At 39.2% G+C, this 27216-nt stretch overlaps 1 protein-coding gene across 1 annotated transcript in view; it reads left to right on the forward strand.

The window, feature by feature from the left end:
• Positions 1-27216, forward strand: part of MCC (MCC regulator of WNT signaling pathway) — a 181051-nt gene that overhangs the window by 115995 nt on the left and 37840 nt on the right. The window contains 4 exon segments of the mRNA XM_058823775.1: positions 6457-6599; positions 14021-14157; positions 18124-18287; positions 22915-23121. Of these exon segments, the coding sequence (XP_058679758.1) occupies positions 6457-6599; positions 14021-14157; positions 18124-18287; positions 22915-23121 (651 nt within the window).

The raw sequence follows: 27216 nt of genomic DNA on the forward strand, positions 1-27216 counted from the left end.
AAAGGAACCATTAACTACAACGACTGGTGATTATAATAACAAACAGGTAAACGGTAGCAGCAATGACTGGCTTTGCAACCCTTTTTTTCACAAAAAAAATTGGCAGATTTTTGTTTACAACATCAGTCTAGCTTCCAGTATGCCAGTTGGAATTGTGGAAAATACAGCCAGTGGAAAGCCAAGGGGTTTAATAAGAATAAGATTGGAACTCTGATGCTTTCATAGCTCTTACATAGTGGCAAATGCAAGCAAGGAAAATTGAACTATTTTTAATATTTCTCTCTTTGGAAAAAAAAATCTGTGTTTTCAGATACTACCATTGTACCAAATACCTTTTATAAATAGTTAACATTTCAAAACTAATTCAAAATATTTGGATAGAGACAAACAAAACATTTTGTCTTGTGCCACCTTATTTGTTGTTCAGAGATGTTGTAGAATCTCCAACCTTGGAAGTACTCAAGGCACCTGGACCTTGTCTTGGGTTGCATAAGGGACTGAGTGAGTAAATTTCTGTAATTCTTAGGTCCCTGTAATCCTTAGCCTTTCTGTGACTTTACAGATTTGAAGTTTTCTGGTATTTATTTCATTTTGATGACACCTTTCATCTCTGTTACTTAAATTCAAGCCAAATATAGAAGTATTTAAGCAGTCTCGATTTTCAGGCTCTTTCTTCAGTCCTCCCTTATTTTGGCCTTTGTCTGCATTCCCTAATGTTTTTTTCAGCTGCTTTTAAGATTTATGGGCTTGTAAGTGATACTGTTATTGCAGACCATCAATGTAACATCCAGAAATAAAATTACTTTCATGTTTTTATTCTCCTCAATATGTGATCCAGAGCCACGCTGGGAGTTAACATGGTTTATCAGCTATAATCCTGAGAGCCTTTTGTAATTTCTGTGGCATTCTTGGGATAGTCCTCTTTCTGGCTGACAGTTTGATATGAGGCTGCATTTGACGATCATTAAACTCTCAGATGGATTCACTGTATCCAAATGATCCACATCATTCTGCATGATTGCACTGACTTTATTGTTGTTATTTATAACTCTGGCGGGTCTGGTGCTAACCACAGGTTTTTGTTAGTATTGTATTTTTATTTCTGGGTCTTTATTTAAAAGTAGAGATATTACCTCTCAGCCAGTGAAGAGTGCCTTGTAGGTGCTCCCATACAGTACTGGATACACACTGATGGCAATTGGGATTAAGGATCAGTCCTTAATACCAATTAACATGTGCTCTGTTAGCTCAAGATTGTTTGGTGTTTTCTTTGATGGTTTACCAATTACGCATGTGTACACAGTTCTTGGTTTGTAATGCTGGGGGTTTTACTTGATATTGAGCCATGCAAACACAAACATAGTGATCAGTGCCCCTTGACCTGTGAAGAGCACCCAACTGGAATATCTGAAAAGAAGGCTGATAGCTGGATTTTGGATAAACAAATAAGTCTTTTTAATGAACAGTTTTATATAAAGGTTTAATGATTTATCTCTTTGCACTTCATTTTTTTCTAAAGCCCTCAAGAGGATAGAATTTAGTATGTGTTAAATAAAATACAAATCTTTATTAAGGAATTCAAATCATTAAACAAACACAACTCATATATTGAATGTGTTGGCAGTGCTTAAGTACTGAGACATACACTGGTGAAACCACTGCACCTTGCCTTCTTTTTCTAACTGCATACCAAGTACTTGTGTCACTTAAATATTTTTTTAACTTTTCTTCCCACTCCACAGAGATTAGTTCATTATTCTTTCCTCTACAGCCTCTGTCTAATATGAATCAGAGGTTCAGAAGGCATAAATTAAATAGGAGGTGTTTGAGGTTCTGCATACCATACTCAGATGCTAGTGGGTCAGTATTAAATCTCTATTCTGCATCTGACTGTACTTACCAAGGCAGCACATGTTTCATTTTTGGTGGCATGGTAAATGCTCTCTGGAACAAATAGCTCTTAAAACACATTTTTGGTAATACCTTTCCCATCATTTCATGAAGCATGTGAGGCATTTGGAAGAAAGGATTAGTGATTTGCAGAGTGGAGGTGATTTGGGGAACCACAGCTCAAGTAATAGATGACAAATGGTGAAGAAAGCTAGTTGGACAGCATGGGCTTAAGGTTTTGTGAAGTGATGTAATTGATTAGTGGTTGTTGTAGCATACTCCCTTCCAAATCTGCAGCCTATGGAGACCAGATATAGCTTTTCTCTACATGCTTCTATTGTTTCAGTAACATAGCAGATCTCTTTGTCTCTGTTTTTATCAGAGTACAATTCGTCAATAAAGTGATCTCTTGAATGAAATTTGCTGTGGAACACTGGTCAACCACAACTAATGTCTTCTTCCAAAAATCTTTCTGTGATTATGAGAATTGTTGTACTTACTACTGGCTCTGTGTGGCACAGTATCCTGGCTTTGATAGTGATAAACGGTGGGAGTCTGAAGGGACAGCATAAGAAATGACATAGAGAATTTTTCTCTTTCATATCCCCCGCCTTTCTGCCAACATCTGTGAGCAGGAGGCCATATCACATTTTATAGTCCTCTGTAGTCCTATCCTCCATGGATTTATATAATCTTCTTTCTAATCTGTCTACATTCTTGGCATTTCCAATATCCTGTGACATTGAGTTCTGCAGTTCTGTGATTGAGCATGTGATTTAATAACATGCTGAATGTTTCAGCAAGTACAACAACAATAGTTAATTCACTTACTATATTTTTCTTATAATTTCATCTCCTTTCACAAGGTTGTCCTGCTCTCTCATTCTTGTGCTTAGTCATTGTTATTTTATAATAGGTCTAGACACAGAATGTGCTGTATTGTTCTGGATCCTGTGTCACAGCAGTAAGTCTCATTACTGCAGTAATTGTTCTTTGCCGTTCTCTTGATTATTCAGAATATAGGGAGGAACAGCAGAATTTCAGTATAAGAATAAAACCAACACTCTGTAGACATATAAGAACAGAAGCAACATTCTCTGTAGACATGTAAGAACATGTGAACTTCACAGGAAGGCTTCATTTTCTCATTTAACAGAGAAACTTGAAATAGGAATGCATGGTGTTCAAATGAACATTGAAATTACTTGTTTTGTTGTGTGATGTCCTTATCAGACATGGATTAATTCTGTGTGTTTGTATTCATCTTCCACATTAAGTATACACAGAAAATATCACAGAACAATTAATTCTGACCATGCATGCTTTTGTGGTTGAGGATTTAGCACTATAGACTTGTTTTTATACTTAAATTTAGATTAATGGATTGCTACTTTTAAATCTGCCACTCCTCTCAAATTAAAACACTGTATTAGTTGAGCTAAGATTTTTAGCTTCTGTAATCCTGTTAGACAGGTTTATCACTGTGGCTTGTTCAGGTGATGACTTGTATTCTTGGTGAACAGCACCACAGCCAGTGTTTGTCTCTGCAGGGCCTGAGGCACTGGGGCATCTCGTAATGAGCACTGCTGCTAGTAGTCCCTTTTTTTTTTTTTACCTCTGATTGAACACTGCGAATTTAATATAAAGATTAACAGAATTAAGCACATTGCTGGTGTTTCTTTCACTAAGAATTCATGAACATTAATAGGAAATAGAATCACTTGTTCAGACAATAAGTTTGAATTAAAATGTTTTCTCTTGTCATCCTTCTCCCTCATACAATTCTTACTGTTGTTGTTTCCTTGCATCAAGAGATCAGACCATTGTTAATTTTTATTGTAAATGAAATAACCTTTTTAATCTGTATCAAATAACAACCAAGAGTTCTCAACTTATATTGAGGACTGTGCTGGAAACTTCTCTCCTGACTCCAACAATTAATTGTTCATCTTTTGCAATCTTTCAGTTGGTTATCCCTGTGTTTGCTTTCTCAGAGAATTAGACCTCTTAAGGGTTTTGAGACTGGAGCTCATAAGTATGAGGCTGGAATAAAGATGAGGAAAAGGGTATAAGGTATTTGTTATTAAGGGTATAGGTATTTATATTTACCTTGTATTGTGTGACTGACATGCAAATAAATCTTAGGAGCTGAATGTGTACACCTTGGAAAGAAATAGAGACTGATGGCAGATTGCTGTTTTGAGACTCAAAGCATAAAGAAACTAAGGATGGTGGTGAACAGCCACAGTAGTATCCCAGAAAAAAACTTCAGCAGTGGGTAGAAAAACATGCATTTGTCTTTTCCTTTTTAAGTTTTCAGATGACAATTCCATAATAAAGAGCACTTTTGAATAGCCAGAACAATTTTCCACTGGTGCATTTTGGGATTTTTACTGAACCATGTTTCCATTGCTTGGATACTTTTGCCATTTTTTCTTGATGGCTGACAAGAACTTAGGAGATGCAATTCTGTTCCCTGCCTCAAAGACAGACCAGTCCTCAGCATCATGGCTTGTCTTTTACAGAGGTTTCCTTTCAGCCTTTTCCAGTTGCTTTTACCTAAGATAATTCAAGAGCTCTTTTAAAAAGTCAAATGTGAAGCTATTATTGTATATTGCCAGACTGCTAGTTGTTCACAAAGTACATCTGTCACTGAATGATGTTATCCTGAAAAATGGTCACTGAAAAAATGGCTGGAGAAAAGAGAAATCAAGTTGTAATGTGGCTGAAACCCATTAGCAAAAGTCCATATATCTTCAGTCAGTAGAAACAAATTCTGCTTTTCAGGCATAGCTTAAAAAGACAAAAATTGTTGTGATTGGGGTTTTATTTATTATCTGGAAACAATTATTATACACTCTATCTGAAACATCCCTTTGGTTTAAAAGCTAAAAAAAACACAAGTGCACATAATAGATTGATCTTGATAATGGTGAGGTAGCATTTGTGGACAAATATGTGTGTCAGAGGAAAATCAGGTTTAGAAAGGCTGAAGAAGCAACTCTTTATTGCCCCTAAATCTACTTTAAAGCTTTTGTGAAACACTTTCTCTGTGTTATTTCTGCACTTTGAAAGCCGTGGTAGTTCTTCAGAAAGATACAATGGCCGTGGTAGTTCTTCAGAAAGATACAATGTTAAGATGTGGAAATGTGAGAAATAAGCTGTAGAATGATCCTACTGTAAAGAGTCATCATAAGGTACATGTACAGCCTATCAGTTGCCAACATGAAGTTTCATAAGCCAAGTGAACATTATCAGTCTTCTGAAATGTGTTCCCTTCCTCTCCTTTGAAGTGTCATGATATGATCTGTTTTCCTTAGTGTAGGTGAAAGCGATTTTTACCACAGCTGAAGGTAGAAACTATTTTGTTGTAGTCTGTGGAAGGGTGCTCTGATGTCTGTGCTACTTTTAAGTTTGCATACTCATGGAAGTTAAAAACTGTGGAATAAATTTATTTAAAATTAAAAATAAAAATGTTACTGAAGCTTATTGTAAATTTTAATTTTCAAGCACTCTTTTTATGTAGATGATGTTATCAAGCTGTGAATGTAAGTGGCCAAAAATATGGGAGCAAACTGTGAAAATTCTGGCGCATCTACTCCTTCATTACTTTTTGTAGTCCAAAGGGTTTAGGAAGTTATCTTGTATAGAGAGTTTACTTGATTTGAAAAAAAAAACCTGTTTGATTCAGCAGTTTTGGAGGACCTCCAATATTACTATAAATTTTGGCCCTTAGAAATGCTAAGATTTTACATTGCCGCTCTTCAATTAAGGAGTGTGGGTTTTATACTGTTAAGTGGCTTGTGAGTTTTGGGTTTTTTGACAGCGTGGTACTTGGCATTGTGTGATTGCTAGGAGGCTTGACTGCAGGGGGTCAGAAGCAAAATGTTAGAAATGAAAGCAAAGCTTCAATCAGCATGCAGTACTGGCTTGTCATTGCAGTGGTTTGTATGGTTTATTATAATTGAAATAGAGCATGTGCTGGCCTGAAGAGTAAGCCAGGGAGACTACATTCAAAATGCTGTGGGAAGGAAAAAGGAGGATTTCGTGATATGGATGAAAAACAAGCAGTCATCTAGCTCTTTAATTGTTCAAATCATGAGCATTTTATTGGAGATTACGAACATATTAAAAATATGCTGTTACCTATAAACATTAATGAAAGCAAGTATTTACACTAGAGACGAAGTTATAACCTCAAAGTGTGATTACTTTATAATAATGTGGTTTCTGCTGTAAGATTTGTTCTATTTCAGACTACATTGGGGAGATCCTAAGATTCAAAAATTATATATTTATGGCTGTTTTGAGTTGCAAATAGTGGGGTTTTTTCCAAGCAGAAATGGCAACTTCTCTTTAGGAGAAAAACAAGTAAGTACACTGCACAGTTTGTCAGTTCCTCAAATATTGTAACTGCCTACCTGCATATATCTGTCCTTTTCTCTTGCTAAGGCACTGTTGGTTTGATGAGTAGGAAAACTGTAGTGCAGTGCACTCCTGCCCTGTGCCCAATTTCCCTGCAGCTGTCCATAACACCCTTTCTGTTTCCTTGCTTCTCTGCTGCAGTGTGAGCAGTCCCACCTGATGAGAGAGCACGAGGATGTGCAGGAGCGAACAACGCTGCGCTACGAGGAGCGGATCACAGAGCTGCACAGCATCATTGCTGAGCTCAACAAGAAAATCGATCGGCTGCAGGGAGCAACCATAAGGTACTGCAGCTTCCTGGGAATTCTGGGCCAGGGCAAGACTGGTGCAAGATGTGGTGTGAGTTATGCTCTAATATGATGACGACTTTCAGGCTTGTCATGACGGGTACAGAATAGCTGCCCATAATTAAGGTGTGTGTTCTGCAGGGTATCATCCCAAGCACCCAAGAAGTGCTGCCTTCTTTCTGGCAAAGCCACACTTTCCAAAACCTGACAAGCACTGCAAAACATGCACCATGACATCCAAATATTCCTTTTTGTAATGTGCCAGTGTACCATATAAGTGATAGCAACAGTATGTAAAGGAAGATGAAGGTGCTCGACTTGAACCTCTGCTTTTAACTTTATTTTGCAGCCTCCTGTAGATTACCTAAGCAAAATAATTTGTGGGAAAGATACAGTTCAAATAGATATCAGTAGGTTTTGCCTCTTCTTGTGCTGGCTTTTTTGACAAAACACAATGGTACAAGTCATGTTGTTGCCTGGTTCTGCAGCAGCAAAGCTTGGGGTATTACACTAGGTTGTTACTGTGTTAAAATAAACTTTATATTTGACTACATGGAAACAGTTTTCCTCACTTTTTACAGTTTATGTTTTTACATATTATTTTCAATGTTGAAAAGTTGGACTAGAGTGCAGAAGGAGCTTCCTAAAGTTTACCTAGTGAAGATGCAATGATATGCCAGAATCTGTGGATTTTCTAGAGAACATTAAGTTAGATTTGATGCATTTGTGGGTAATGTTGATGTGGTGCTCTGTCCATATAGCAAATTTTCAGTTTTCCTTTACCTATTAGTTGCACTTACTTTTTGGTAATTGCTGCATTTCTTTGTTGTAAATACTGCTGCTAGCACAAGACAATGTTGTTAGAATTACTCACCTAATCTTTCATTAATATATTAGAATGGAAAAAGAAAAATGTTAAGTGTACCATAAATAAGAGGAAATACAATCCCATACATATTTACCACTACTAAAGCAGTGTTAGAATCACATGTTCATGTTATTTAAGAACATAAGTACTGTTGGCTATGAGATGATCATAACTAGCAAGGGTCACTGTGAGATTTTTCAGGTATTTTCTGCTGGTAGTAGTTCTCTGAAAAAAATCCTCATGACTCCCTTCTTCATTTATGCTTGATACCTCTGCAGACAAACTTTCCCTTTGTCTTTTAAAAAGACTAGTTGAAAAGCAAAATCTGAGAAAGCATGAGAACTGCACTGATGTTTTTTCTTCTTGAGTGACAGAAAAACTCTATGACATTTAAGAAGAATATTACATAGAATTCATAAAAATGGTGTGTTTGGAATCCCTGTGGCAAAGTAAATGCCAGGTAGTGTAAAATTATGAAATACTAGAATCAGATGGATACCTCTGAATGTTTAACCATGTCCATAAGTGAGTCAGCTGTGACGTGCACAGGAACATGAGGTGTAAGAAACAAGCCTAATGGGATGTACATGTTGCTTTCATGAAAAATGCAGATTTTCTGTCCTTTTGGGCAGTTCTGGCCTTTAAAGGCATCAGAACAATACTATTGCAACAGGTGCCACACCATTGTCACGCCACTCCAGTTTAATTCAATCATCTGAGAGCTTGTTTTGCTCAGACAGCTGGAATGCCTCATCTGGTTTTATTTGTTTTGGTTTTATTAGTAAGAACAAAAAATGTTTGTTAAGTTAGTGGCTCTTTTTATTTCCTATAATGATGGAAATAGCTTATTTTCTTTGGCAGGCCAATAATTTGGTGCCTGGGGAACAGAGGAGAAATATTCCTTCTGAAAATGGAAACTGAAGGGATTCCACAGGGTTTGTTAAGCCTGCTGAAAGAAGGAAAACTGATACCTCCTGGTGTGGCTTTCTGTAAATCCACTCTGAGATCCACATGTGTCAGTCTTGAGGAGCTGTCTGTGCGTCCCACAGAGCAAGGGTGGTGCAGTTGCTGTCCTTGCTGGAACAGCACTCCACCCTTGGCTCTGGGGACTGCTGAGTCTGGGAGCTGCAGCAGAACACTCCTGAGTGGAGATGTTCTGGGAACACAGCGCTGCTGGGGCCTCAGCAGTTACACTTTCCTCTAAAACAGGAGGATTTTGGTTTTGATTTGTCTCTTTGAAACTGCAGGTAGTATTGAGGAGAGGCTTTACTTGTGCTGTGACGAAATTTGGGCTGTCTTTCTGGAACCAGAATTTACATTAATTGCATAACAGATAAATGTTTCCCCAATGCTGACACAGTGACTCTCTTTTTCACATACCAGTTTTAGATTGTAAAAATAAAGTAACCTGTAGCTTCATGTACCTCTACTCTGTGACATTCCTTATAGTTCCTAAACACAAAAATATTTTAGAAATAATTAGAAGAAACCAGTGCTTCATGGAGGGTATTTGACTATCCTCTTTAAATTGTATTATATTTATTTGAATGTGAGCTGTGCCCTCAGAATGTCGGACAGAAAGTAAGGAGATGCCGTGTTTAAATCTGAATAAGGTGTTACAACAGTTTGAGGAGGAGTGTTGGCAGGCTGTATAAGCTAGTTAATATTCTCCATTCTGAGAATTTTTGTCTCTATTTTTTGGTGTGTGTTGGGGGTTTTTTGCTTTTGCACTGTCAGAGTTTAGAAGTGTAATGGCTTTTGCTCATGCAGTTTAGTAATGCCAGCTCTAGAATCATGGAGTGGTTTGGGTAGGAAGGACTTGTAAGACCATCTAGTTCCAACCTCTGCTATGGGCAGGGACACCTTCCACAAAACCAGGTGGCTCAGGGCTTTGTCTAGCTTGGCTAGGAATGCTTTCAGGAATGGGGCAGCCACAGCTTTCCTGGGAGAAAGCTTAACTCACATGTCAATGCATGTGTCGCTTCCCAGGTGTGTCTGATATGCTGATACCAGTGGCAGTAATCTTACAGGAATATTTTTAGAAGTTTAGAGGATTTTTCTAGGTTTGCTAGTCATTTCTTGGGTCCATGTGTGTGGCCTCATGAATTTTTAGCTGCAGCTCTTGCTCTGCATTCTTCCAGCACTCCTTGAGGAAAATGAGTTCACTGTGCTTGGGGGGAGCAAGCCAGCATTCATCTGCAATTGTATCATCTCCCTACTGCTGATGCTCCAGACAGCCTAACTGGTTTGGAATCCGCCTTCCAAAAAGAGGTATTAAGGTGAAAAAAGTGTGTTCCAGCACTCAGATACTCAGGTGCAAGTAGACGAGCCTCCGTTGCCAAAGATCTCTGTCCTTTGACAAGGTGCATGCAATTTTATCTCAAAATGTACAGCCTAGAAGATGGGAAAACCAGTCAAATGGATCTTCCCAGAGTCATATTGTAAATACTTGGACATAAAGGATGCACCCAGTTACTCTGAAAGATGAAAAGGATTTAGAAATTATACAGTAGAGTACTAAAATGCAATAATGTCTACATTTAAGGTGAAAATTTCTGACTTCAGAAGTTTTTCATATAGCCTCAGATTCATTCAAACTTGACTTTTTTTTTCCTTAATAATTTCTTTGGCTGTCAAAATCAGCTGTAACTTCAGTGTGTGACTGACAGTTTTTCTCAGATGTCAAATTGAGGTTCAAGAAAAGGTAAAGAGAGATGTCTAATTGCTTTTAGTTCTAAACCAGTGGCTGTTTGAGTACATCTCTAACTCTAAAAATAGCGAGCAAGTGTAACAATACCAGACAGAAATATACTCTGTTCAATGTTGGTGCCTGCTAAGAATTACTTGAAATAGTTGTCAAGAAGCTTATTATTAGTGTAAAATAATTTGTTCAGACTTACAATTTTTATTCTGAGATAATTTAGAAAGTGTTGGAAGTTAATGGAAAAGAGGGGTAGTGTGAGAAACAACTGCTCACTTTGAAAATTTAAAAAGGCTTATTTAACATTGAAAAAAAAATACAGCTAAGGACTACATAAGGAAAAATTCACAGTGCTGGGAGCTGCCCTCGTGGATACCATGTGGCTAGTTCATCTTCAAGATGGATGCTCAGTCTTTTAAATCCTGGGGGGTTGTATCAGCCCGCCCTGGCCCCCCCCAAGGTCTGTCAGTCAGCTCTTCTTTGCCATTTATCGGTGGAGACTGCTTGCTTGTAAATTGATTGGAGATCAGGTGTTGCCATCCTGCAGCCGCTAATCACCAAGCTTTTCCATTCCCAACTGCCCCATGCAAGGGATGCGTGTGCACGCCTTGTTTTTACCTATCCTAAACAACCCAGGCTGTCTGATGGCAACAATACAGGAGGAGAAAAGGGAACTAATTATGGGGAGAACAGAGGACATCTAAACTACAATAACATAACTATACATCACTAAAGCTTTTCTTAATATTCAAACAATAGTAATTTCTTAATTGCGAGAGCCAGTCATCTCATTATCCATCTATAACAGTAGCAAAGAGACTACAGCTTCACAAGAAATAGCACACAGCGCTTACAGTCACATTTACACAGTGACCTGGAGGTCTAATTCTGGCTTCTAAATATGTGCTAGGTGGAACCATTTCAAAGGGCAATGTGGGTGTAATAATGTTGGCTTCAGTGCACAGTGCCCAGCTCCACCTGCCCTCAGTGATTAATTTCTGTGCTGTCTCAAGCGTGTCACAATTTGTTCACAATGAACTAGTTCAGAGGGACTAAATGAACTAGTTTAGAGGGACTAGTCAATCTTCGTGCTCATACACCTGTAGTATTTTCTATTGGAGGGTCTTAGAGGGTTTTAAAATTAGTTTTTTTAAATAAAATGATTGTTCAAAAACTGCTGATATCTGTAGTACAAACTATAGACTTTTTGCTTCTGTGTAGAAAACATGCACCTTGCCAGTGTTCTGTGGTGTGAAAGGATGCTGAAAAATGTGCAGTTTTGCTCACTGTTGGAACAAGTATTTCTGAGTGTCTGTGCAGCACTCTGGTCCTTGGTTGCACCTAGTAGTGAAGAAAACAATTGGTGCAGAAGTGACTGAAAACCACACAGTTTTTTCTCTAATCCTCCCATCCTCTGTGTTTAGAATGGCTTGATCTGGTCTTAATTGCCTCCAACTTACCATGACATTCCAGCAAGTGGGACCATCAGGGCCCATAACAGAACAAATGCCTGCTTTTTACAACAAAGCTGTTGCTGATGGCAGCAATAAGGAAGTTGTAATGCCTCCAGTGGTGTGGCTGGAGTCCAATGCTGGTCCTTGTCAGCTGTCGAGCACCTTGCATTTCCAGTGCCACTGGAGGACTCTTTCCTCTGTTTTGAAGAAAAGAAAGTCTCAAACACCATCTTGTGTTACTGCCAGCATCAGTTTTAATGGCAGAATTTATATTTGTGAGGTATCACTGCCCTTGAATTCCCCCTTATTGCCCTCAGTCTGTTTTCAGTCTGTTCTCTGGGGGTGGAGCAGTGATTGACCTTGCTGCCACATTATCAGAAATGGATTTCTGATCTTTCTGGTCAGCTTTTAAAACCATTAGTTCATTTAGAAACTGACTTCTGGCTTGAGTCATCAGAAGGGTGAGAGTCCTGCTGCATGATGTACTTTTCACTGTTCCAAGATCCTGAAGGGCACTTAAACTGAAAAACCCAGTGCTATTACTAGCTAGGTGAGGCTGTTGTATTTTAAACAGAAAAAATCTGTGCAAGATCCCAAAGAAGAGTGGTGAGAAATTATTTTTATTATGTGTGCAGTTGCTTTAAGGCCAGAACTTTTTATCCATTTGAGAGGTAATTCGGGTTTTAAAAACATAAGACTAATTGTTTCATGAAAAATGAAACAAAATCAGTTACCTTCAGAGGAAAAATTACAACTGTTTGAGTGGTTGGTAATTGTTTTGTCTAAAGCTAATTACTAGTGGCTTTTTTTGTGGCTAATAAAAAACTGGTTCATGGAACATTACATGACGCTTATGTGTCTTCATTACACTGTTTTAACTCCTGCTATTCATGACTAGGTTCTATCACTCTCTTAAACACGTGTTTCCTGGTACTTCCAAGACTATTCTTTGATGTAAATCTCGGTGTTTACCAGCTGACCTGCAATTTGTTTAGTAATTGTAGCCACTAAGGGCTTCTGCTGAAGTCTCACTTTCTTTGCCGTGAAGCAAATGTAAGGGCTAAAAGAACATGGTAGAAATTGCATCTCACTACCTTGGGAAATCCTGCTTGGCGAGCAAGCTAGAAGTCCTTTTTTGGGTTTTATTGAGGTACATAAGTTCTCACCTCTGCAGCTCTGAGAGCAGACTTTACTTCTGTCATTGATACCTGCATGTATTGGCCATCTTGTCTGTTGTTTTGCCTGACAAATCGAGAAACACCTCCAGGCTAAATCCTGCAAGAAACACTCATCACCATGTAGCACACACACAACAGACCTAACATTATAGATACCCCTCCCAGATGCAGATCCCCAGATAGGTCTTTGCTGTTTCTCATTGTTTCCAAAGCCAGACGGTTCTAGTCTCACACTTTTCTGCTGAATCTGCAGCAAAATTAATCTCTGCGTGTGATTTAGTGTGCAATAAAATGATGGCTGTTTCTTTTCTATCAGAGGGGGCCCTGCACCTGGATAAACTGGTGTTTTTCCAATGTTTAAAACAGATACTTTAATGTGAAAACAGTTGCTATGAAAGTTTAAAAAATAATAAATCTGAGTCGAATCAGCAAATGGATCAAAAGAAAAAATGTTTACAAATGTTCCCAAGCAAAGCTATTATTCATTTACTTATCGTCTTTCCCAGTGCTTTGAACTCTTTGTGTGGAGATGGGAGAGAAAAGCCGTAATTTTTTAAGCTCATTAGCTTCAGCTGAAGTATTTTGTGTCCTCAATTATTTTAGTTGAACCAGCTTGACAAATAAACTAGGTAATTGAGTCTTTTTTTTTTTTTTTTTTTCAGCAGTTCAGTGCAATGCTCACTTATCTGTTGCCCTCTCTTTTGGGAAGAGAAAATAAAAAAGCAACCTGTCTCCAAAAGCATTTTGATTCACATATGCAGGTACCTGCATGTGCATGATTACTTTGCACATGAGGTGGTGACATCGTTGGACTGAGAAAGAGACCAAAACCAGCTACTTCTAATCCACTTTGGGATCAAGGCCACTTGTGCTGATTTGTGTAAATTATCAGCTGGGGAGTTACTTCAGAGCAGTCTATGTCCTTGCACACATCCTTGATAGCACTCAGTTCCACCCATTGCTTTTTTCTCCAGTGGCCAGGAGAAATAATGAAGTTAGGAATAAAGAAATGGAAACCAGGCACCAACTGCTGCAAGTGGGTGTTACAAGCATGGCACAGTGGCTTTGCAGTGAAGAGTTTAAAGTCATCTCTACTGACTGGGCAAAACACTTGTGTGAATTGGATCCTGTGGCTCATCTTGTGGGTCTGAAATGACTGTCACGCAGATGCACTTTTCCTCAGAGAATTTAATTTTTCCTTTTGCTCTCTCTGCCAGGGAGGAGGATGAGTACTCAGAGCTGCGGTCAGAGCTGAGCCAAAGCCAGCAGGAGGTTAATGAAGACTCACGCAGCATGGACCAGAACTCTGTCTCAGTGCCAGAGAACCAGTCCACCATGGTCACTGCAGATGTGGGTGAGTTGTGTTCTTAGCAGAAGTGATGACTTCCCACAGCAGAAAGGTATCATAGCTTTTGAAATGCAAATCCAAGCATTTGATGAGGAAATGAATTAATGTAGGATGTGTTAATCACAATTGATGCTGAGTCTCTACATGACTGTGAACTTAGATGCAAAGTAATCTTTGTGCCTTGATTGTAGAATTTTAGAATCATTGCATTTTGAAAAAATCTGTGACATCGAGTCCAACTATCAACCCAGCATCACCACCATGTTCACCATTACATTTATTGTCGTCAAGTGCCATACCCACATAGTTTTTGAGCACTTTCAGGCATGGTGACTCCACGCACCCCCTAGGCAGTCTATTCCAATGCTTCATAACCCTGTCCATGAACACGTTTTTCCTGATATCCAATCTAAACCTCCCCTGGTGCAGCTTGAGGCTGTTTGCTCTGGTCTGGTCACTTGTACCTGGGAAAAGAGTCTGACTCTCACCTGACTGCACCCTCCTCTCAGTTGCAGAGAGCAGTAAGGACCCCCTGAGCCTCCATTTCCCCAGAAGCAGACTATCTTGCAGAATTCTGGTGTAATCCTCACTATGACAGATTTCCAGAATTCTCTTCAGTATTTTGTTCCTGTTTCCTATACTATATTGTTTACATGTGCAAGACCTGCAACAGCATATTTGTATTTTCACATCTACAATTTCTACAAGCATTGATACAACAGTATTAATAATAATGTGACTGTGAAGTGTCTGATCTAGGAATTAAAAATATTTAATAGAGGTTTTTAAAGTTATAAAAAAGTTAATGTTTTACTTTGAAAAGCTAGTGCTTACTGTTGAGTTCCTATTTGAACAGATTCTGAGGGTTTTTCCAGCCTTAAGTTTCTTCTTACCAAGGAAAAAAAAAAGAAACTTAATCACTCTTCAGGGTTTATTTTGTCTTCATGAAGTGAAGCTGAACCAGGCTTTGTGAATATAAACAGCAAGTTGTATAACTTTGTTATAACAATGAAAAACATGGCAGTAGAATGACATACAATGTAGATACCTAAAATATAATGGGGATGATGTTTCTGTCTCAAAAACCAACAAACAGATAGCTCTGGAGCCAGCCAAGGATTGTTGGTAATAATACACTCTGGGAAGGAACAGGATGTGGCTGGAGAAGGGAGCCGTGTGGAGGTACAGGCGCCACTCTTTAGAGACAAATGTCCTTCTTCAGCTCCAGGACATGAACACAACAAAGCACACAGCAAGCGCAGGGATGTAGCTGAGAAGGGGGCATATGCTGTAGAGGGGAATCCAGGTCACTTAAGACCCCAGAAGCCCTCCCAGCCATTTCTAGAAAGGTTTGAAAGAACAGATTGCCCATGATAACTAATTTGCATAGAAAGGGAGAACCTTATCTCCAAAGCGGGAAAAACTTACCTATAAGCAGGTCCACAAAGTCCAGAGTGCTTGCTTTACATGTGCAACCCAGCACTCTGAATGGCTGAATCATGCCAGAGCCAAGACTGGTGATCTTCTCTTTTTTCTTCTCTCTTCTTTTCCCTTCTTCTCCCTTCTTCTCTCTCCTCCTCTCTCCTTCTCTCTCCTTCTCTCTCCTCTCTCCTTCTCTCTCCTTCTTGCTCCTTCTCTTATTCTCTTACCATCTGCTCTTTCTCTCTCTTCCCTTTCCCACATCATCCAAAAACCACTGCCATGTGCTTGTATAATAGGTCAGGGCCTAACCTGACCCAGTTTCCATGCCAGGTGTGTATTTGTGAGCTTTTGTGTACCCTGTGACTTTCATCATTCCTTCGACCACAAGCATCTGCAAATCTTGTGTGCTGCCTTTCCCTGAAGAGTAGGCTCACAGACAACAATGGACAAAGTAAGAATGTTATGTCTAGGGATTCCAGCATTTCTTCCATATTTTCCTTCTATCCATAGACTCTGTCTTTTTTGGATGTTGTTTCCATATTCCTGTGAAAATAAATTGCACACACACATATAGATACAGGAATATGTTTGATTTTAAATCCTTCTAGATATACGTATATAAGGATAAATAATCATGCTCTAATAACCCATGTGCATGACTTGTTTACTGCCCTGATAGAGCGACTGCCCTAATCAGTGACTTAGTAAAACCAGTAGTACCTCATGACACTCTGGTGCATGTGGATCTGCTGCTCTGTTCTACAGGCAATAAAACACCTAGAGGTAGAACTGTGAATGTTCTCCAGTATGTCTTGCAGAGCTTGTGATTTGGCTGTGCTGGTTTTCTGTCAGAAATGGGGTTCTCACACTGTAAAATACTTATTTTATGGGGGAAGTGTCACCATCAGAACAAATCCCAGCAGACAAGGTCTTGTGACGGTTGTTTAAATGTACAAGATGTTTATTACATAAGATGTTATGGAAAAAAGCAAATTCAAGCAAACAAAACACAAGGTTTTTACAAGTAAGCATCCTGCTTGCTATATCCTGCTTGTGAGTGAGTGATGGTATTATGAAGGGCTTTTTTGGTATTACTATAACACATGGCTGATTGCTAATTAGGAATTAGTGAATGACTTCCCAGAAAAAACTTGTATATGTTGCCCATTCAAATTTTTCATGCAGTGCTATAACATCATTCTAAACTCTTCTTTTTGGTCAGGAGTAGGTTTGTATTTATGAGTGTTAGGCTGTGGAGTTAGGTTAATGATAATGAGTTTGCAGTTGTTTACTTTCTGTTCCTCCTATTCCTACATCCAGCAGCTCTCAATCCTCCCTTGCACAGGGAGGTTTCAAGACAGTCTGCAATAATCTGGTGACTCATGTCTGGTAAAAGTCGGACCCAGTTCAATGCCACACTGCTTTAGTGCCCTGCAAGATCCACAGCTATGAGACTACCACAAAGGTCCAACCATGTGAAGCGCTTGCAGCAGCAGTACAGGAATCACAGCCTCCACCAAGAATGCCTGCTGCTGTTTTTAGTGGGATGGGGGAACTGCAGGTGTGCTGCTGCCTCATAGTGCCCCCCTTTTTGTGCTGTGCTGTGGGTAGCTACTGCAGACTCTGATCTAGCCAGCCAGAAATACTGACTGGTACATCCAGGAGACAGCACAAGGGTGAATTCTGCCATAGGTCTACCTTAGGATCTGCCACTGTCCATCACCAGAAGTGAACCTAAGAGAAAGAAAATTAATTTATGGAGTGAGCTAGCAAGGTACAAAGACCCACTTGTTTTCACATAAGTGGAGGATTCTACAGCAGTGGGCACTAGAAGAGATTTGCCTGAAGACAGGAAAGGAAGTAATTCTCTGTGATACTTTAAAATAGCATTGTTGTATAAGGTGGTAATATGGTTGTAGTATGAAACATAAACTGTGGTGTTATGATCCATGAATATTCAGCTGTTTTATTTGAAGGCGTAGCTGTTAAAATAAAACATAGGCTCTAAGGTGGTTGGTAGGGATCATTTCTGTAAACACCAGGATTTTTTAAAATCAGGCAATACCTAAGTACAACCACAAAAATTCCTCTGAAAAACATCAAGTCATAACATCCCTGAATGTACCAGACAGAAGAATCTTGTGTTTACAGACATGAACATATGACTTCAATAAAATCAGGATAATAGACCTTGAATGGCCAAAAGAACAACTGAAAAAAAATGTCACAGAATCTAAGCATGTAATATCTTGAAATGTTCTTCAGAAAAGAGGGAGTTTTGAAGAAAGAATGGACACTTCAGATAATCTGTGGGGTGAAGCAGTCACGTGTTGTTTGTCACATGAGAGGTAGCTCATGATTTCAGTTGATGTGATTATGGTATTTAAGTCTATCAGTTGTCGAGGAAAAAGTGGCTGAGTGCAAGGACATTCTCTGAACAGTATCAGTCCTGGCTGTTCTGCAGCAGACACTTCCTGATTAAGAGTTTGTTTTTTCACTGAGTCACTAATTGTTGTGATGTTTGTTTTGTTTTGTCTTGCTTTCTTTTAGATAACTGTAGTGACTTGAATTCAGAACTGCAGAGAGTGCTGACAGGTCTGGAAAATGTTGTCTGTGGGAGGAAGAAAAGCAGCTGCAGTTTATCGGTGGCAGAAGTGGACAGGCACATTGAACAACTCACTACTGCCAGTGAACATTGTGATTTAGCTATTAAGGTAATGGTAACATTAGGCTCTAAAATGCAGCATGTACATTGCCTGAGACACCTGATCGCTTTTGTAATAATCATAATCACACTTTGCTTCCAAAGATGTTAAAAGTACTTCACAGGAGTCAACTCGAGTTCACAGTGTGAGTTTGTAAGTAGTAACACACCTGTTCTACACCTCCCAAGGTCCAGGAGGAGCTACTTTGGACCTCAAATCAGAAATGTATTTGTCCTATGCTCATTTCAAAGATAAGAGACATGAGGATACTCAACAGTTAATTTACTTTCTTAAGCAATTTTGCTTATTCAGCAAACAAGCTGTCACCTGCCCAAGGTCTTACAGGTAATCATTGACCAGTGACTGAAAACACACTGTGTATGTTTGTGGTTGGTTAAGTTGTGATTGGCTGCCTTAAAATATAAAGCTGTGCTGATTCCAGCCAGTACTGGGCTAATTTTTGCAGTAGCCAGGAGGGGGCATGGCCATGTTATCCTATCTATATCCTTCATTTTCCAGGAAAAGGGGGAAAGGGTCTCTTCCTGGTCATGTATTCTGGAGGGTGAGAGCTCATGTGCAAACTGCCCATTTCTTGTACAGTCCCTTATCAGTCAGTATATTTGCTCTTACTGTTAATTTTCTTACCTCATTGCTGTTTCCAGTAAATAGTTCTTATCTCAACCCTTGATCTTTGCCTTTTGTGCCTCTGATGTCCCTTTCTGTCCCTCCACTGGAGTCTGGGAAATGGGTGAACAGGGCTGTAGTTTCGAGTTGTTTCAGTGGGAACACTAAATTGGGGAACACCATTCCCCAGAGCGCAGCAAAAGGTAATTTAACACTGGGCATTGGTTGTGCATTAGTTCAAATGAGATAAATCAGTCTCAGGAACAGATAAGTCAAGTGATGTTGTGAATGTAACCAAACAAGGACATGGATGTTTGCTGGCACATGTAACAAAAGGCACTGCAGTTCAGAACCTGAAAGCAAGAGAGCCACAGAGAATCTTCCTATACACAGGGGAAGACATGAACAAGCTTTTTGTGTCAGGTGGAAAGGTGTCAGTGACTCCTTTATACAAGAAAAATTGTACTGACAGTTTGGTCTTGCAGTGAAGAAGTCTCTGACCATTCTAGATGGCTTTGACAACCCTTTGTAGTACTGCTGGGAAAAGTTCCTTCTCTCCCTGGTGGTGCCTGAAAAATATAACAAAATATAAAGCAATTAATGTTGAGTAATAATTTGAAGAATATGTGTATGTTAGACTTCTGGTCTCTTGGGATCAATATTAAAGCAGTTTATTTGAGTGTCTCAGAGGATTAGGATCAGTACTTTGAATGTTGCCAAGTACTTTTTGGAGTTTTGGGATGAACTGTTTTCAGAGGTCACTATTTACCAAAAGAGAGACTGTGGATTATGGGAAATAGGTAGAGATCAGCCTGTGTGAGGCCCACGGAGGTATCTGAAGAGAGATGTGTTTAACAAAGCAAAACCCACACATAAAAGCCCCTCTCCACCATTGCACCCCTGGCTGCAGGTCATTTCTGCTTTCCTGTTTCCTCAGAGAAAAAAATTGAGAGAATTTTTAAGTGAGTGGAATTGTGAATGGAAACCTGAAGTGTTCTGACTACCTCTTGCCTTGGCTATTGGCTTTTTTCTTCACCAACAGACTAATGCATTTAAATGTTTTAAATCCTTTAGCTTTGGTGGTTAAATTTCACTGGGCTCCTTTTATTGCAGTTGCTGCTGAATTACTTTTTGCTTCTTTTATGCAAACTATGTCACCCTAGCTGTCTCAATTGTTTCTGCCCCACAGAAACTGAAAAGACCTTGAAATTAAATTTATCAGATTGTCTTACTCACTTATCAGTTACAAAAGCATACTTTAAGAAAAGAATTTAAGAAAATTTCCACAGAATAGTCTGGTTAATGCTTTGTTTATTTTGGAGTTCACATCAGTAACAGATACCTAACCACTAAAATTTTGCTGATTGAAAAAGCTGTAAATATTTCCAAGGATGAAACATTTAGAATGTGAGAACAGCTGTACTGTGTTGGACCAAAAGTCCATATGGACTACCTAGTGGCAGATGCTAATGAAAAGACATTAAAAATTACATGCATAGTATGTTGTTCTCCTTCCTTTAGAGATGCTTCCAGCAAAGTGGGTCTGTAGGAACTTGAACCAAAGATGATGTCTTTGTGTTTAATTGTAATGGATGAAATTTTCTTCTTTCTTTCTATCTACTGTGTTTTTGGACCTGTCTAAATTCTTGGCCTCCATAAATTCTGTTAGGAATAAATTCTGCCATTGAGTTACACCATGGGAAGAAGTACTGCTTTAATGTCTTTTAAACCTGATACTTGCTGATTTAATCTGATATCTCATCTGTAACACAACACTTCTTGTAAAGAAAATAAGGCAGAGAGCACTGATGGCAGTGGCAGCAACAAGACTGGAATTACCATGATATGACATCCTGCTGCCCTGTGCTCAGAACATGACATTGTAATTCAATCCCATACTCCGTGAAATTATACCTGAATTGTCTGCTGTGCAGCAACACACCAGATAAAACTGCTCTGTATTGCTGCTTTGAAGAAAACTAATCAGCATTATTTTACATAGCTATATCTGTGTGGAGTGTTTATGTTTTATTTTCCGTGGAGGACAGTTGGTAGCATATTGGACACCAGAGAGATGTAGTGGTCTAGGAAGGGGAGGGGTTGGGAAAATAGCAACACTGGAGCATGGGGAATGGGGAAGAAGGAGTCAGCAGCAGAACTACACATTAGAGAGGTGAGAAAACAGCAGGGGAACTGTGAGGGTGGTGTGGGGTAAGAAGGGAGAGGACAAAACAGCAACAAAGAGGCATTGTTTAAAATGTTTAAATAAAGCTGGCATCATCAAAAGAGGATGCTCCTGCCATTACAGAGCTTCTCTTTACATTGTGAGATTAACCACCCTGTGCTTATTCAGATCTTGAACTCATCCTCATGCTGTGTTGAAATAATTTACCTGGTTATAATTTGAGACCTATGGGTCCAAGTGAAGCTAATACAAGGGAGACTTGCAGCTTCTTTCACCTCACAGGGATGTTGCAAGCCTTTGCTTTTTCAGAAAAGTAATTTCAATTTCCTGTAAGCAGAATTACAGTGTAGATACTCTGATACTCTGTCAATAGAGTTTCATAATTGTGGCTCTAAAATGTATTGCACTTTTATGTAAGAGAGACATGAAATACAATTCAAAAGGATAAACTGAAGAAATAATAAAATTTCATTGATACCTCAAAGTCAGACAATGCTGAAAACACTGGTAAGATTTATTGCAGGGAGAAAAAAGTGTCTCCAGCTAGGCTTATTATTTTCAGTTGTAGTCTAGCCTTATTATTTTCAGTTGTAGTCTAGTTGGCTCTTTTGGTCCCTCCCAATTTAAAGAAGTAAACAAAGCAGTAAATATTCAGTAATATATAGAATCATAGATTCCTAGAATATGCTGAATTGGAAGGGACAGATCAGGATATAAATGTTCTTTTGAATTAAGCAACTAAATAGAATATTGTTAACCTTGGTGCATCAGTTGTCTTCCATATTAGGTGTAAAAGTATAGGCTTTAGCTATAACTTGTTTTTGGATTAGCCAATTAAGTGAAACTTTCTGCATTACCAGTGATGTCATATATTCTTTTATTTTCCATGTTTCTTCCCATCATTTCAATGCACACTGTTTTCAGGGAGATTAAAAGCTTATGGACAACATTTGGAGTGGTTTTGCTGGTTGCAGATATCTTCCATAGTTAGACATGGAGCTCAGGCACAGCGTACCCTGTTATGCTGTGTTTCAGCATGTTAGTGGCCAGCCTGACAGTCAGTTCAGTCATGGCAGTGTTCCCTTGGTTTTGGTGGGTGCTCGTAGTTCAGTTTTGCCCACTGGAATTTCGTGAAATGTCCCTCGAACTGAGCAGTGTCTACACAGCTCTGAGCACAGAGGTGGGACAGGAAGTGCTGGATATCATTGTGTCCCACAGAAACTCAGCTTTTTTTAGATACTAGAAAGGCTGTAACATCCTCTGTAAGACTAGTCAAGGCCAGAGTTCTTCCTTTCATTTCGCTGTCACCTCAAGGAAAGAACATACTCAGGGACATGGGAACTAAGAACCCTCTTTTAATCCTCTCCCAGTCTTTTTATTGCCCTTTTGTGGCATTAGTCTAGCAATAAATAAGGCCCCATGCCATGCACATTCACTGACTACTCATTTCTGCCTGTTACTCAGCAGGGAAACAATAAGTACAGCACTCACCCATGACAAGGAGTTATTGATTTGTTCTAAAATATTCTGAGATTAAACTACCAGGATTGCTGTCATTCACAGGTGACATGTTTTATTTGCATGTATTTGTCTGCTTTGGTGTTTGTCAGTATGAAATGTTTTAATGAAATGGTCAAACTGTCAAAGAAAATAAGTAATAATTTGGTTTGATTTTACTTAGCAAACAAAAGAAGCAGACTAATGGTGTTGAGAGGCTGGGGGTGTATGTATGAGTGTGTAGAGTTGCCTGTTAACACTCAATCTGCCCATTAATCCTGTTCAGTTGTCTTTGGCCCTTTCTGTTTGTTAATGACTGTGTTTTTGCAGACTGTGGAGGAGATTGAGGGAGTGCTGGGACGTGACCTTTATCCAAACCTTTCTGAGGAGAGGTCTCGGTGGGAGAAGGAGCTGGCTGGCCTGCGGGAAGAGAATGAGAGCCTCACAGCCATGTTGTGCAGCAAAGAGGAGGAGCTCAACAGGACCAAGGCCACCATGAACGCTGTCCGTGAGGAGAGAGACAGGCTGCGTAGAAGGGTAAGGCTGCTGTACAGATGACACTTTCTTCTTCCTCCAGCCTGTGTGGTTTTGTCACCAGAACAGGCCTATCTTTAATCTCACTTCCTGTGCTCGTTGTAGGGCTTTTTGCTTTCAAAGCTTGGCTGTACAAATGACGAAGCTAGGACAGAACTGAACATAATTGAAAAAGAGTTTGTGAAAAACAGCCATCGTGCAAAAACAGCCTGATTTCAGAAATCAGAAAAACTGATAATCATCTTAAAGGAAGCATATGTAACTCTGATATAGAGAAAGCAGATGTTCATCTAGTGAATTTTCCTTTGAGGCTATTTTTTCCTGTAAACAACAAATATTTCTTTGTTTTTGATGGGAATTCAATTTGTGATTAGGAGAAACAAAAAGAGCAGGACTCCTGTCAGTGGGCAGTAATTCTCATACTGAACAATGAGTAGTTCCATGCCATGTCCTGCTTCCCTGTCTACATTTTATGATGCTTTAAGGTCAGATAAAGGCTTTGTGCTTTGTGCTTTGTGTGGTGTCCAAAGTGAGAAAAAAAAAGAGGGGGGAAAGATTCTTCACAAAAAATATGCAAGATCCAAGAGAATGTGACCTCAATCTCAGTTACTTTTAAAATTTGTTAACTTTGTACCTGGTAAATTTGCAGAGTTTTGTTTAGATAGAAGTTTTTTTTTATTTTTAAAACAGGCAGTTTCAAGTTTGTGTTCAGTTTAAGTGACAATTCAGACCACCATATCATGGTAAACTATTGCAGGTATTACTCTTTACCCGTTGCCACCAGATTAGCTTTTTTTGCTGTTCTAAACTAACATTGCTCTGCAGTGACTGTGCCATTATAGCATGAGCTACATCGTGTGAGATTTGCAATCTTGAGGTATGAAGACTCAAATTACCTTTTCAAAACTCCCTGTCCTGTCCTAACGCTAAAAAGTCAGGTGTGATGAGGCAAGAATAGTAATCTCGAATCCTATAAAGCAAAATCACTTCAACTTTTCCATTGTAAATTTTTGTCTTATTATATACCATGGGTTGTTTTCAGTCCTGAAATTTTGAACTGATAATGACAATTTTTTTTACTGGAGGCAATACTACCCCTTGAGCTACAGAAGTCACATTTATGGACTGGCTGGGTTCTTGCCAAACTGAGGAGGTGGACATCAGCACAAGCAGGCTGAGAGTTGAAGTGTGTGCTTGAGAAATTTGCTTACACAAATGCAATTATTGACACTCCAGGTGACACAGATCAATACTGAGATATCAAACAAGAGAAAGATAGGTGGCCTTGAGTACACAAAAAGATTCCTGTTTTGAGAAGTACAGCATGCAAGTTAAAGGGCTTAAAAGAATGGTAACAAGAATTAATGCTGACATCTAGGAGCTCCTCAGCTGAGAAACAGAAAAGGGGAAGGAATTGGTGTTGTACTCTTAGGGATCAGCATGGCTGAGCCATAGTAGCAAATTGAGTCCTATGCGGTACCAGAGAAGTTATTTTCAATAGGGCTTGGAAAAACTGTATAAAAAGTGGTGAGATCTGATCTGGAATGTTATATGTCATTTTTATCTCTTAAAAGTGCAGTTTAAAGTGGCAAAAAATTATGTAGACAATGGTCAAAGAAATGATTGTTGTCTGTAGAGTAGGGACGTGTCCTGTTCAGCATGGTAAAACAAATTCTTAATTTGTTTTCTCTTTACAAATGCGAGAGAAAGAAAATAAAAATGGGAGCAACAGCTCTCTAAACTCAGGGACAAAACTGGAGCAAGAACAGAATAACACAAAACACTTGTGGCTGTATGAGGCCAGAAGCTGGACTGTGTGGTGTCCAAGACACAGGAAGATTGTGGTTCTGAATAAACAGTAAGGAGTGCTACTTTCTAAATGGAACTTTAAAATATTAAAGTTATCTTTGTATAATGAAATGCATGGCTATGCAAGGATACCTGTTAAAACCAGGATCATTACATCAGGATTGTATCCAAAGGAAAGCAGAAAAAGCCAAGCTAACACAGCTGCATTAATTCTAGAGCCAGCCTTAGCATCTTTTCACAATTCTGCTATGTTTTGTCTGGCTGCCAGCAGTTCCAGTTCTCTATTCTGGAAGTATCTCTGATGGAAGCAGAATTAAGGTCATCAGCTTGTTTCAGTTATTTGTAACTACAGAGGACTTTACTGAAATCTGGTAATTAATATCATCCTTATAATGCAGAACAACTGATTTATTACCCCCACCAGAGAAGTTAATTTGTGACATATGACCCTGTCTGCATACCATGTAATTGTTGCACTGGAGACCATATTTGCATTTTTAATGTAGCTTCATGTCCATAGTGGCAACAAAAAAATGTTTTCTTTGACCTATGAAATATTTTCTATGTGCCACCTGAACTCAAAAGTCATTTCAAATTATTTCCCTGGAGAGTGGGAAAGGAGATCCAACTAAAATTTAGTTATTGCCCTTCTCAAATTAAATTGGGTGAAGTGAACAAGCTTGAAGTTGACCAGATCAATAGGTCTGTTCCTTCAGACCAATGCGTGCAATCAAGCAGAGTGCTTTCAATACATTTTTCTCAGGCTTGTTGGAAATTTAATTTAATTTACTGCGCTCAGTTAACAGATTGAGCTGCTCTCTGGAACAGTAGCTAAGAAACAACATACATTCAGAGTTTGTTTCTCACAAGTCATTAGCGAGTGAGGTAATTGCTTACTTCTGTAGGTTGTCTGCAGTGTAACAGCTAATTTCATAATGCAGAGGTTTATTTTACCTCTGCATTATTTTGTTGCATTAAAAGTAAAATCTATTTAGATCCAGGCTGGTCAGTGCCCTAGAAACTGCTTAAACATAGCTGACCATAATCCTGAATCCAGTAATACAGATAAGATGGTGGGGAACTTCTGTACCAGTCTGTGGGATGATTATTATTACATGAGAATAAGGCTGTAATCAGGTCAGCACTATTTACAACTGCTACACAGAGTAACAGGCTTAAGTAGTAGAAGAAAAAGTAATATTTCTGTTCTTACACAAAAGCCCTTGCGTTCAGCAGGGGATTCAGATGAGCAGCAGTGAAGCAGCATATAAACTCCATCCTGACAGTAAAGTAAAAATTGTGGGTTTTAATTACTGCCCATAAAAGTTGTCAGATAAGTGGTACCTCAGCACAGTCTTAAGGAGTTGTTTGGCATAAAAGGCAGTGGGTGTGGGCAGCATTCAGACTTCCCTGAGGGTTTTCTGAAGAACTAAGTCTGAAATGAAAAGGCAGTTCCAGCTCTGGAAGTCTGTTAAATCTGTTCTGCATGAGCCATATGTCAGCTTGTTCAGTTAATCCCATGCTTCTGGTTGTGAAGGTTTTTCTGTACCTTCTCCAAACTCAGCTGAAATCACCAAACTGACCAGAACAAAACCACTTCATTAGCTGTCTTCAGCTAAGACCCTAATGAAAACATAGTCTGTGGAGTAGTAGAAAATTAGCATTTTATGTGTGATGCCATCAGCTGCCCACATTCCCCACTCCAGAGAACTTTGATTTTAGCAGAGGGCTCTCCTAAAATATGTGGTTCTTGTGAACAGTTGAAACCTACCCATGCCACAGCAGGACTCAGATCCTTGGCATTGAAGGTGTTCTTGGGCCCATATTGTTCTCAGATAACACAAAGCTGGCAGGATCTGCTGGACTCTGTTTTGTAGTCATTCCTGTTGGGATCAGAAGGTATTGTACCAGATTGCAGGAGAACACTGATACATTGTGGGCCCTTAGAGATTATTATCTGCTTGCACAGCTTAAAGTGACCCTGGAGCTATTCTGTCTCCTTTGTCTGTTGGTGAGCACCAGAAACCTGAGGTAGCAGCCCAAAGCTATTTCCATTCTCTGTATCCTTCACTTGCATGGTATTTGCTTATGCAGTAGTATCTCCTCTTAGGTGTCAACAAAGTAGAGTTTTATTTCTGATTCCAAACTTACAAGCAAATACTCAGTGTTTAATTGACCTTATAGATACCAGGAAAGATTTCTTTACCATACTCAGTTGATCCCACAAGACAATAGATAGGAACTCAGCAAACTTTGTTTGCTCTGGTGCTCATGATATAGGAAAGGCAG

Source organism: Ammospiza caudacuta, chromosome Z, assembly GCF_027887145.1.
Source record: "Ammospiza caudacuta isolate bAmmCau1 chromosome Z, bAmmCau1.pri, whole genome shotgun sequence".
Classification (NCBI taxonomy): Eukaryota; Metazoa; Chordata; class Aves; order Passeriformes; family Passerellidae; genus Ammospiza; species Ammospiza caudacuta.